The following is a 12,438-nucleotide window of genomic DNA, read 5'->3' as shown; positions in this document are numbered from 1 at the left end:
TCCAACATGTCAGATGGCACACATGCTGAACACTGATCTCACTGACCACGTGTGGTCGTGCACCACGCTTACCTGCGATCCTGCTGGTGGGCAGGGGCCGAACGGGGCCGCCCTGAGGCCTCCAGATGAGCAGGGCCTCCAGGGCTCGGGGGTCGGGCCGCTGCTGTAGGCTGGCCAGGTGGAGCTCCTGCCGGGGGAGATCCAGCCCTTGTCCCAGGCTGCGCTGGAGGCCTCTCCAGTGATCGCCCAGGAACTCCTCCGGCGACATCCTGTCCAGCTGCAGCGTCAGTCCAGAGTCCAGCGCTTGCTGAGTGGCTACCCACACGTGAACTTTGACCCCAGTCCAGACGGTGAACTTCCCGTCGCTCACGCTGACATTGAGTGCGTACGAGCCCTCCTCCAGGTGTTCGTCTGCCCAGATTTTGCCGTCAGCCCGGTCTATGGAGAAGCTCCTGTCATCGGGACTCTGCGACACCAGGCTGTAGGTCAGGACGTCCTGCACGTCCTGGTCTGAGGCATGAAGCCTGCCGATGACCCGGTTTGCAAACAGCCCTCCGGAGGTGGTGATGGAGACCTCCAGTGGCACCACAGAGGGAGGATACTTGCTCTCCTCGGTGACGTTGATGTTGACCACGCAGATGGAGGACAGGGGAGGGTGGCCGCTGTCTGTCACCTGGGCAAAGGTGAAGGACAAATGATTTGATTTGTTCTTACGAAATAATGTTCTTACGAAATGTAGAAGCTGGGCCAGGTAACATGTCTGTTTTTCCTTATGCATGTACAGTTGTGCAGGTGCGTGTCTCCCTTCTCTCTAATGCTCTCTAATAAATAAAAAAATTTCTCATTTGCAATCAAAGCAAAAAAAAAAAAATTGTATTTCACATTTCATATTGGTCTTTTTGTTTCTTTGTCGTGATCAATCAAACGCTATCCAACCACTGTTATTTATTTTTTTCTCCCTCTAACAGCAGAGAACAAAATGAAAAATGCAGCATTTTGGAGCAAAGTATCATCTCTCAGCATCCCAAAATATATTTGTTCCAGCCAACAAAATCCATACAGTGCAGGACACGAATATGCACCATCAGCTGCAACCTGAAACAGCCTGAACCCTCAGAATAACCCCTTCTGTAAATGGATTATAGTGAAGAGTTGAAGCCGGGTCATTCTTCTGACTTTCATTTTTCCAGCTTAAATAATTCCTGTGTTTAAATTCAGTCATTGTTACTGGGTGTGCAGGGTGAGTCTTGACATTCAGAACCACAGAAAACCATAAAGACGACTTTGTTCTAACTTTTCTTCACCTCTCCGGACAGCACAGTGGCTGAGGCCGGGAGCGACGCTCAGCACCTCCAAAGCCGAGACAAACCTTTTAACATGTCTTTCCTGCAGTGAGAGTTTGTGAGAGAAAGACAAGAGAAGAAAATAGAAAAGTGGAGGGAAATTGAGCATTGCATCGGGAGGGCAACCTGAAGCTTCTCACCTGTATCTTGAGCTGATGGTGAGCTTTCACCTTCTTCCTGAGTGGAGCAGAGAGCGACAGCAGGCCGCCCTGGTCCACATGGAAACGGCGGTCCTCGTTCCCGCTGACAATGTGGAAGGAGAAAGGCGGGCCGTTCCTCGGGGTGTCTTTGTCCATCACCACCAGCTGGAGGATGCTGCTGCCGACCGCCTCGCCCTCCTGCGGGACACATTTTTATTCAGTTTTGGGCTTCTACTAACAGGTCGTCATTTTTAGGATGTTCTCATTAGCATCACAGAGCTCCAACATCGACCTCAGAGCTCCCATTAACCAGAGATTTAGTATGTTCTACCTCATGTTAAATTATTCACATGCAACACTGCCTGTATAGTTGCTCTGCCTTTTTCATGACATCAAGCACATGATGGGAGATACACTGCAACATCCTCCAGCTCATTCTGTGGGATTTAATCTGAGAGTTAGAAATGTTCTGTCTGCAGGAATATGTGAAGATTTATTACACTCAAACACATTCGGCTCACATCCACTTCACTCACACTGGCCTGTTTAGGCTCAGTGACTGCATGGGTGGGTGGGTGAATGGATGGATGGGTGGGTGGATGGATGGACGGCATGGTGGATGGATGGATGGGTGGATAGCATGGATGGATGAATTGATGGATGGCTGGATGGATGGGTGGATGAATGGATGGCGTTGTGGGTGGACGGATGGATGGCGTTGTGGGTGGACGGATGGATGGCGTTGTGGGTGGACGGACGGATGGATGGATGGATGTCAAATGTCTTTTGTGTGCTGCACAGAGCCACACTGATCACACTCTTCCTGTTTAGCACTCCATCCATGTTTGCTGGTCATTTAAAGAACAGCCGGCATGTCCGTAAAGCTCAGAGACGCTTCGGCGCCGGAATGGAAGCTGTTTGCAAAGTGACTCCCTCCTGTTTCCACTGACTGTGCCAGAAAATAATGAAGACCTTCAGCTGTTTGCTGTGATGGATTACCTACTATCTCAAGTAATTTAAGAGGCTTTGCATGCTGATTTTCATATTGTAGGGAATTAATAGAAACCAGAGCTTCCTGGAAAAACAGCTTATCAATCTAAAAACATGCAGCGTACTTTGGGAGAGGCTGCAGTAAAGTATACACTACTCAGAGTTAATGGGCTAAAACGTGCAACACCTCCGGAAGAGGACTTTCAAACTTCCAATTACAGCATGCCTCACAGGACACAGCAGAGACGAAGCTCAGCTTCATGATAGAGATGGACCGATCCGATGTTACGTATCGGTATCGGACCTAAATTACTGGATCGGATATCGGAGTGAAATAAAAAATGTAATCTGATCCATTAAATATCATGAAAGCACCTCACAAAACTAGCGACATGGCACAACTCAGCTCATTACCTTAGCACGTTGGAGCAGTATGCGTCATGTGATAGAGCGGCTGTGGGTGCGAGACCTGTCAGCGGTCTGGTTGAGCATTTGGAGCCTCGCTACCAAACCGGCATTTCATCTCCGAGAAAGTTATCCCAGAGAGAAGTGAAGCAACTGTGTAAGTTCATCTCTGAATGTTTGTAAAGCATTCCCACGTTAAGCTTAACAACCGATATATGGAGTGACTGCCTCTCATTCTCTCTTCCTCTCCTGTTGTTACTTCAATCAGGAAACTGCTTAATGATCAGCTGATCGGCTTTCTGTCGCGACTCCGTCTCTCTTGTTTGTTTTTGGCCCACTTTGCACCAGAAAGAGGAAACCAGCGGCTGAACAACAGCAGCACGTTTAAGCTTGATAAGCTGTTGTTAGAATTTATTTAATATTACTTTCTACACCAGGATCCTTTTCTACGTAGCTGACGGCTGGTAACTGTGCAGGGGCAGGTCTAGCAAAGTTTAGCCAGGGGGGCCGAAAGGGCATGAACAGGGAAAAGGGGGCACAAAGAGATACTTTTCTTCCTTATTCTCATTTAAAATGTCTAGCTTTTAATAAATAATTATCTGAATCTTACACCCAAAGTTTTAATCTGATGTAAAATGTATAGAAGTGAGGAATGTGTAGGTTTAAGTTTATTAGACTGATCAGTATTGCTGAACTATGAAATATTTTGGGTGCAGTGCATTTTTTGCATACAGGTATAACAGAATAGCTTTAGTGTTTTTTTTTTTTTTACTTGAGTATGAACTTATACAAAAGGCAGCAAGATATTACAAAAAACAGTTTTATTGATTAAAAAATACACTATATCGGATTCATATCGGTATCGGCAGATATCCAAATGTATGATATCAGTATCGGACATAAAAAAGTGGTTTCGTGCCATCTCTACTTCATGATAGCGAGACCAATGTGCAGGTGGAACGTGCAATTATGTTAAAGCTGCATTCTTTCTCACGTCCTGCAGGGGGCGACTCCTCGGGCTGGTTTAAAATGGAGATTCTATGGAAGTCTGTGAGCCAGGAAACTTTCTACACTGCATCCACACGTGTGTGGGTGTGTCTGTGTGTATTTGGTGCTACATGAATCAAAGTCAGTTGAATGTAGGGGTGAAGCATGTTCACTGGGGTTGATGGCTGTATTGGAGCTACAGTCCATCAGCAGCTGCTGCAGCCTCTGAGGACACTCTGCAAACACCATGAATGACCTGCACCACTTGTCTGAGAAACACTGACAGCATCCATCTGCTGGGCAGAGTTTCTCCATCAGGCAGAGCTGGCTGCGGAGCTGTCGGCAGATGGGACAATAACCCAGTCTAGATTTGTCTTCACACTGGGTTTGGCAGCGTTTCGGTCCTGGATCAGCGACTCGATGGGAGTTTGCGAGCTGGCGGGGGAAACAGTAACTGTCAGTGAGGCGGTGCGACGGGACTGCCAGCAGCATGAATTCATGTCAACGCATGTAGGCATGCGGGCATCCACATCCCAATGAAGCATCCAAAAAATACACACTGGAGTGAAAGCTTTGACTTTGCAATGTAATTAGAAGTTTCAGGTGAGAGCGAAACGCTGATGTGTTTCTGCCGCTTTGATCCCTGAAAGCTCAGAAACCGCTCTGATGACGGAGCAGCATATATCCACCTGTCACAGAGAGTGCTAACAGGTGGATAAACGGTCACCTGTAGTGAGCTCTCTTTAATTACCTGCAGCTGTTGGGTCATCTGTCTCCATTATCACCTTGTTAGGCCGAGCAGCTGCTTTACGGGACACCTTAACGCGCTCGTCTCTGTCTGTGTTTATCCACAGGTGTCAAAAGTCACACAGGACTGTAACTGTGGCGTCCTCCCTGAGGACAGCCGAGCTTATTAATGACAGGTGATTCATTCTGGCCGGTTCTGGGTACACACGTATTTCTTCCCCTCAACATCACTCTCTTTTTCCTGACGCAGGCGTGTGGTGCAGTCATGATTGTGTCTTTTTAAAGCTGCAGAGGCACAAACCTAATCTCCCCGCCTTACCTGTGATGTGCTCAGCGATCAAATCCATTTATGATCCAGGATTCATTAGGACAGAAACAATCCTAAAGCCCACATTACATATCTGCAGGGTGACAGAGTGACTAGAAACCTGAGCATGAGGTGGGGGAATATATGGACCACTGAGTTTGGATCAAAAAACAACAAATGTACAAAAAAATGGGGATGTTTTTCTTAGAAAGTTACACATAAGGGATAAAAAAAGCAGAGAAATTCTCCAAGATTAAAATCACAAATTAAGAAGGAAACCTTTGACCTGAGGATATAAAGTCTGAATATTTACAGAACATGGTGAGAATCTCTCATCAGCCCTCAAATGTGGTGTGTTGGGCTCATTGCAGCTCATTTTAAAGCTTGTTTTCTAGGTCGACTACAGTTTGGCTGTTACTCGAACGGCGTCAGGAACACGAGTTATGGAATCTGGGGAATATCTGTCAGCATAATAATAACATTAATAATTTAAATGAATAAAGGCTTCCAGCCTGCGTGGGTGACGCTCGGGTTGTTTTACCTGCAGCAGCAGACTGTGGTTGACCTGAGAGAAGACGGGCGGGTTGTCGTTGACGTCGGTGACGGTGACGGCAACGAGGACGGCCGAGGACAGAGGCGGGCTGCCTTCGTCGGCTGCCTGCACCGTCAGGGAGTAGTGAGGGATCTGCAGATGAGGAGAGGGAGAGTTTTCACGTGACCTGCTGCTTCTTTAATGCAACGCAGCTCACATTGCTCCTGAGCACGCTCACCTCCTCTCTGTCCAGCGCAGTGCGGACAGTGATGTCACCGCTGCGAGCGTCAATGGAGAACTGCTGCAGAAGGTCGCCGCTCACAATCGAGTAGCGCAGCAGGTTATTGACCGGGCCGTCCTCATCTGTGGCAGTTACCTGGACATGGAGAAAAAGGAAGGATGGAAAGCGGGAGAGGAATAACTCTGCCTACCTCTGTGGAGGTCAGGGGTCACACAAAACATCCCCACGACACACCGACAAGTTCAGTCGCGAGCGGGTCAAAGGTCACGGAGAGCTGAGCTCTGTGCGAAGGTCTGAATGTGGATCCTTGGCTGAAGGACTCTTCACATCGAGCCTCTCGAGCTTTCAGCAGCTGCGTCCGTACAGCGAAGCTCGGGATTTTGTGCATCTTCCTCACAACAGCCCAATTGTTCTCACCTTCTTTTTAATGCAGCATTAGATTGGACTTGGATTTTTAGCCTCTTAAGCTTCAGTATCATTATCGTGCTTTTTTATCTCTTTAATGTAATAACTTCAATGAGTCATTTAGTTATTCTGGGTTGGTTTGACTCTAACATTATTATTTAAGGTCAAAACTTGATAATAGATTAAAAAAAGGCTGAAAATGAATAACGCCGTGCTTTGAAATCGTCCCGTCCAACTTCTCCTCCTCTGTGACTGCAACTAACTAATCCTTTCATTCAGCTAACAAAACCTTTGTCTTGTTATTTAAAGGTGAGCCTGATGACGTGGGAACAGATGACAAGAAAAACGAGGAGGAGAGAATCACGCAGCCCTGCTGTGACCGTCAGGAGGCGCTGAGCTGTGTCATTGCTGTGTTATCTCTGCTGCTGGCCTGACAGGTGACGCCGACGTGAATGATGTTTTTCATCACTTGTTTTCTTTACGTTAGCACGTGCATGTGTTATGAGCTCATCAGCTTGCATGACCACTAAATACGTGCAGATCGCCCCTCGGCTGTGAGACATTGTTAATTAAAAGTCTGATTTGACTGATATTTTTGTGTTTACATGGATGCACGCATGTGTGTGTGCTACATAAATCCAGCATGCAGACTCCATACAGAACAACGACCTCGTGTGAGTCACAGCTCTCACCTTCATCACCAGGCGCCCAGGCGTCAGATCCTCCGACACCTCGGCACTGTAGTCACTGCGCCCGAACACCGGCGGGTTGTCGTTCATGTCTGTCACGTTAATGATGACTGTGGTGATGTCACTGAGCGGCGACTTCCCACGGCTCCCCTCCACAGACAGGTAGTACTCCCGAGAAACCTCGAAATCCAGCGGGGCCACGAGGGTCACGAGGCCTGCAAGAAGGGAAACAGCTGGTTTGATCCCGTGCTCTGACACCGGTGCTAAATTTACTCAATATTCCATCCTCGCCTCGAGGAGCAGGAGACACAGGACAGGAGAGAAGAGAAGTTGAGCTCAGTAAATCAGAGTGCCCTCGCTTCCTTCCTCTTTCCCTGCAGTACAAACTTCCCGCTTCCGTGTATCATGTGACACACCTCTGTGAGTTGAACCTTTCAGGTGGCGTGAATCTGTGACATTTGTTTTCTCTGATAATGTGGATGGAATCAAATTCCAAAGATGTCATTTCATGAATATCTAGTACTTGAGGAAATTTTGACACACAAAAACATTTTTCCCATTTCTGAACGAACCTCTAAATGTCTCATGTCACGTGGAACTAACCCTGGAGGGAACAGGAGCCCTGCAGGGAACAAGCGAGCTTTGGGACGCCCTCGCCTTTCTCCAGTTTCTGGAATAATGACAGGGAAGTGTCTCTGAATGTGGCAGGGCCTCCACACGAGCAGTGAAAGTGTGCAGGGAGCGGGTGGAAGCTGTGCTGATGTAGATAAATGAGGTGAAAAGGACACCGAGTACTCAAATACACCTTACTAACTCCATGAATATAGTAGACACGCATGTGTGTGTGGTGCGTTCACTGAGCAAACTCAAAAGCGGGATTCTGATGTTTGAGTCATCAGTTAATGTGATGAAACTTCTCCAGTGGACCGATCGTGTTCTTAAATGTAAGAAAAGCAAAGCGAACCAGCGACAACTGAGCAACGACTCTCTCTGTACTTTCTCTCTTAGAAACCTTTTCCCTCCTGTTTGTGCCTCACAGGTGTAACTGTAACTAGGAATAAGTGTTTTTGGTGTCTGACTTTATTGCCGTTAACTTGTTGTCTCGTTTCCGTGGAGACGCTCGGCTGTCAGCCAGTCTGCTGAACCATGCTTCACTGACAAAACACAGAAAAGCATCCAACACAAGCAAGCGTCCACCACCATCGCCACAAAGCCGTCACCTCCTTCTGCAAATCTTTATCGCCGCACGTCACGCACACGTCTGCGATCAAGGCGCGCTTCCGAGTCTAGCTGCGACGTTCAAACACATCTGAGCTTCGGTGCATTCTCGCTCACACCTCTCTGCATTCTCACCTGGACAGTAAGTCCACTGCACAGCTTTTATCACCACTCAGCAGCCAGTGTGTTAAAGCAATAACCAGAGGCTTAATGCCTTGCTTAAGAGCACTGATCGTAGCTGATAGTGGAGAAGTGAACACCTCGTACATTAGATCAAACACTGCTCATATTTCTGAGGGTCTGATTCAGAGTGGAGGCACGCACACTGTGCAGTTACAAACACATTACAGGGAAACGCTCACAAGTGGGTACAAGACTGAAACCAGCACATGAATTCTTTCATAATTACTGTTTTGATGAAGACCATCAGCCAATCAGAAACTGGGGATGGTAGGCATTTTTAATGTGGCTGCCAAAAGGCAGATAAAGTAAACTGGACTCGACCTTTTTACATGTTTTTAAAATTTAAATAAAGTGGTGCAGGTAACTGGGTCACATCACCTGGATGGAGCCTTCACTCTCCTCATCCTGCACCTGTCCAAAGACTCAAAGGTGAACAGTTACCTGTCTCTGTGTTAGCTGGTTAAAAATGCTGATGTGAGGTGACCGGCGTGAGTGAGTTTGCTACAGCTAAAGCAGGAGAAGGGGTCAAAGGGCAATCACTACACCTGCACGGTTCTGTGCAACTGCAGCTGTCATCGGACGATCGGACACACGTGACGTATTTATTTTACTTTGAGTTAAGAAGCGTTTAAGTTAGAGATGTGATTTACTTTCAGTCACAGGTATAAAATAAAAAGTGAAAGCTTGGAAATTCATCCAGCAGCAAACCGGCGTCTCCACAGAGACCAGCATGAACGTCCTGGTGCTTTTATCTCCTTCAGAGAAGCTCAGACTTCATTCAGACAAAAATGTCGCTGTGACACTCAGTGCTGCACAGACACAAACATTAATAGGACTTTCCTGCTGGATCACACCTTAGAACACTGCACATGCTACCAGCTGGACACTTTCCCTTCAGCTGTCTCCCAGCACACACCTGGCACCTGCCTTCACTGAGTCTCCTCTGGTCCATCCGGCTTCCAAACTTCAGAGAAACAACATTTAAACCAGCTCACGCTTCCTGTTTCTGCAACATTCACATTATTATTAATGCTTGTTTCCTCGATTATTGCTTACAGGTATCGATCAGAATTGATTTGGGACTGGGTAAGGAAGGACGTCCCCTTGTGACAAGAAAGCAGCAGAAAGTCGTTTTTCATTAACTTAAAACTGGAAGTGTTCTCTCTGTGTTTGAATTCAATAAAACTGTTAGCGTGTCAAACTTGACTTCGTGGTAATCAGTAAATAAAGAAAGCTGCCAGCTGTGCAGTTAAAATGAATCTGCTGCTTTCGTTTTGAAATGATAAATGTGTCCCATGTGTAAAGCAGAGTGTGGCTAAAGGCCGGCCAGGTGGTTTTAATAAGCTGCTGGTGATTTTCTGGTATATTGATGCAAACAGAGCACTCAAAGCAAAGATCCTCCCTCTTAACCTTTTAAAATTCAGAATGCCCTCCAAACCCCCCAGAGAGCACACCTCAAATGAACTTGAGATGATTTCCACTTGATTCGACTCCACAGATAAAACACCACCTGTTTGGCAAAAAGATGAAACTCTTGTTTTCCTGCCCTGAATCAAAGTCCTGGCACTGATTTCCCATCAGCTGCTAATGTCTTCCAGCACCTGTCAGGGCCGCGAGCTCAGGAAGCATTCGCTTTAACACCGGGCCGCCTGTTTGTGCTTTTACTGTCAGTAAGTCCTGTTTAACCCAAACGGCGAGTGAAGCAGCTGTTCAGGTGCTGTGATCGTGCTGCTGTGTCTGATAGAAACTTTGTGAACTCGACTTCCCACGATAAGTCTGTATTTAGTCCCCGTGTCTCATTCTGCCCGGGTGCTTACACTTCCCTGATTACCCTTTTAGTGTTTCTCAACCTCACTGTGGGTTTCTCATAATTCCAGTCAGTCTCCCAGTGGGCCACAGTTTTGCCCTCTTTGGACTCAACCCTAAATGAAGAGCTCATTTTCAGTTCACCCCTCCATCCACACTGACCCTCCACGGGACCAAAGCTGCACCTCTGTGAGGCCGGCACTGGTCCCCGGGACAAATGTTTGACACCCGTATTTTAAAAGCTTAAACTGAAGACTTCATTAAAATAAATCGAGCTTCTTTGTGAAAAATGAAATCTTTACAATTATGAATTTAGTTCACAGCAAAAAGCTGAAAAACCATGAAGAATGTGAGAGCGTGACAGCAGCTCCTGACGAGTCGATGCATATCTGCGCTAATGCGCGCTGGTGTGTGTGGGCTCAAAGAAAATAATCAGAGAGCCAAGACATCACGTCCAGGCTAGCCTGCTTTTGACGAGTCCTGTCATTCACGACTCGTTTCACTGGAAGCTGCCGCGGTGCGTTTCCCTCTTCGTTAACATCTCTGATCTCACCCACATGATTCAGTGACACAACATTCTTCCAACCAAAGCTGTCACTTCTGGGCGTAATGGCGCATTACCGGAAAATGTCAAAGGAGGGATTTTGGAGCATTTTCAGCCCGCAGATTCCTCAAGCTTGCGGTCTGTGGAAGATCAGTAATGTTCAGTGAAGTAACAGAAACATATTTTCCAAACTTGGCAGGAAGTCCGCAATTTCACTTTTTACTCTACAGATTTACTATTTTTTTCCTCCCTTTGTGTCACCGCTGCAAATTCTGTGCCATTAACTGAATTTCAGTGCCTGGCAATGTTTTCCAACAATTACTGAAAATCCACCTTAAAAAGACATCAAAGAGGAAATGTGCGGAACAATAACAGAGCAGCCGGCCTCGAAGCCTTGGTTTCAGATCTCCACCCACATTACTGAGCACAGCCCTGAAAGACAAATGCTGCTAAACATTAAAGCCTCTGGAAAATTCTTGGATCATCCGGAATCAGGTTAAAGGCAGCTCGGATCATCGGGGCTTTCGACAGCAGCTTTTCTCGCACTCTTGGAAGAGGCGAGTTCAGCTTCCAGCTCAGTACAGTCTTCATTCTGGTCACTGATTGGGCAATGAAGAAAACCCCCAACGACTCGACCATGAAGCATCCAAGAGACGCTGATCACCAGCGTCTCCATGGAGGTCAGAGTCAACTCATAGATTTATCAGAACGTGGAGGAGGCCCTAGAAATCCACCAAATCGACGTCTTCCTAAAAGTCAGGCAAACGAGACAAAAGTACAAGAAAATAAAGAGCAATAGATCCATTCATCCATTTTCTTTCACTTATCATCTGGGCCCTGAGCAGAGAAGCCCTTCCTCTCCCCCATCACCTCCCCATACCTCACCCAGGAGGCGTCCTCGTCACATGTCTGAACTATGCATAAAACACGCTCAATTCATGAGCAGAAGATCTGAGGTTTGAGATGGCGAGGACACGCCTGGGAAGCCTGAGTGCTCTAAACACTCTTTAGATTTGGATGATGTCACAGAGAGGAAGCTGTTCAGACCTTCTGTTTATAATGGTCAGCCAATCAGAACAAAACCAGCTTCAAGGGCTTAAACAGCTTGTTTCAGACAGAGGATGAACTGAGGCCCAGTGCGAGGAAAAGAAGGATTATTTTGAATTGTGACTCATGCGAAGCTGCTCTAAACCAGTCCGAGAATCAAACTATGATGCTATAAACTGGCCATCTCAAATCCTATAACTGAAACGATGATGCATGGAAGCCTGTTGTTTCCAGCTCGACGTTGTGTTTACAGCTTTTTACTCCTGAGGAGAAGCGTGAAGTGACACGTCACGGAGGTTTTCCTCATTTGTGTGCCGGCGCCGTCTTTTGGTTCTGGAGCTTACGCAGCTCGCAGAGATTTGTGCGCTCTGGCTCAAATAAACGGCGTCCGTGTGGAAGCTGCAGTAAAGAGAGACAAAGTGCTGCGTGTCCGGTGTGTGAAAAACAGCGTTTGATCCCAGGACGGAGGGAGATTTACTGTTTACGACCGCGTCCTCCGCAGCATGCTCGGAGATGTTTACGGATGACGCACAGGATCAATAATTGATTCAATTCTGAATCATTCTGCAGACATCAAAAAACTCAAATCATAAATTATCCACAAGCCAGTGAGTCACTCGCCTCTAATCGTGCCGTGGATGGACGAGTATTGATTGGAAATTAACTTTGAGAAAAACAGGAGAAACTGGAGCTTCTGCTGTTTGTGAATCATCTCAGACAGAAAGCTGAACTTTTCCTGTCGGCGAGTCCCGCCGGAGGCGTGCGAGCTTCCGACACACAAACAGCACTCCCTCTTCTGCAGGGGGAAGGATCCATTCATAAAACACACGATTCAGGTCAAACAGAACCCGCTC

At 47.0% G+C, this 12,438-nt stretch overlaps 1 protein-coding gene across 1 annotated transcript in view; it reads right to left on the bottom strand.

Annotated features, from left to right (window-relative positions):
* Positions 1 to 12,438, bottom strand: part of fat2 (FAT atypical cadherin 2) — a 97,729-nt gene that overhangs the window by 23,463 nt on the left and 61,828 nt on the right. Inside the window, exons 17-21 of the mRNA XM_031746293.2 lie at positions 6,790 to 7,001; positions 5,690 to 5,827; positions 5,461 to 5,604; positions 1,484 to 1,681; positions 73 to 673 (exon numbers count right to left, since the gene is read on the bottom strand). Of these exons, the coding sequence (XP_031602153.2) occupies positions 73 to 673; positions 1,484 to 1,681; positions 5,461 to 5,604; positions 5,690 to 5,827; positions 6,790 to 7,001 (1,293 nt within the window). The remainder of the gene's footprint in view (positions 1 to 72; positions 674 to 1,483; positions 1,682 to 5,460; positions 5,605 to 5,689; positions 5,828 to 6,789; positions 7,002 to 12,438) is intronic.

Source organism: Oreochromis aureus, linkage group 2 (assembly GCF_013358895.1).
Source record: "Oreochromis aureus strain Israel breed Guangdong linkage group 2, ZZ_aureus, whole genome shotgun sequence".
NCBI lineage: Eukaryota > Metazoa > Chordata > Actinopteri > Cichliformes > Cichlidae > Oreochromis > Oreochromis aureus.
This window is presented reverse-complemented; position numbering and strand designations above follow the sequence as displayed.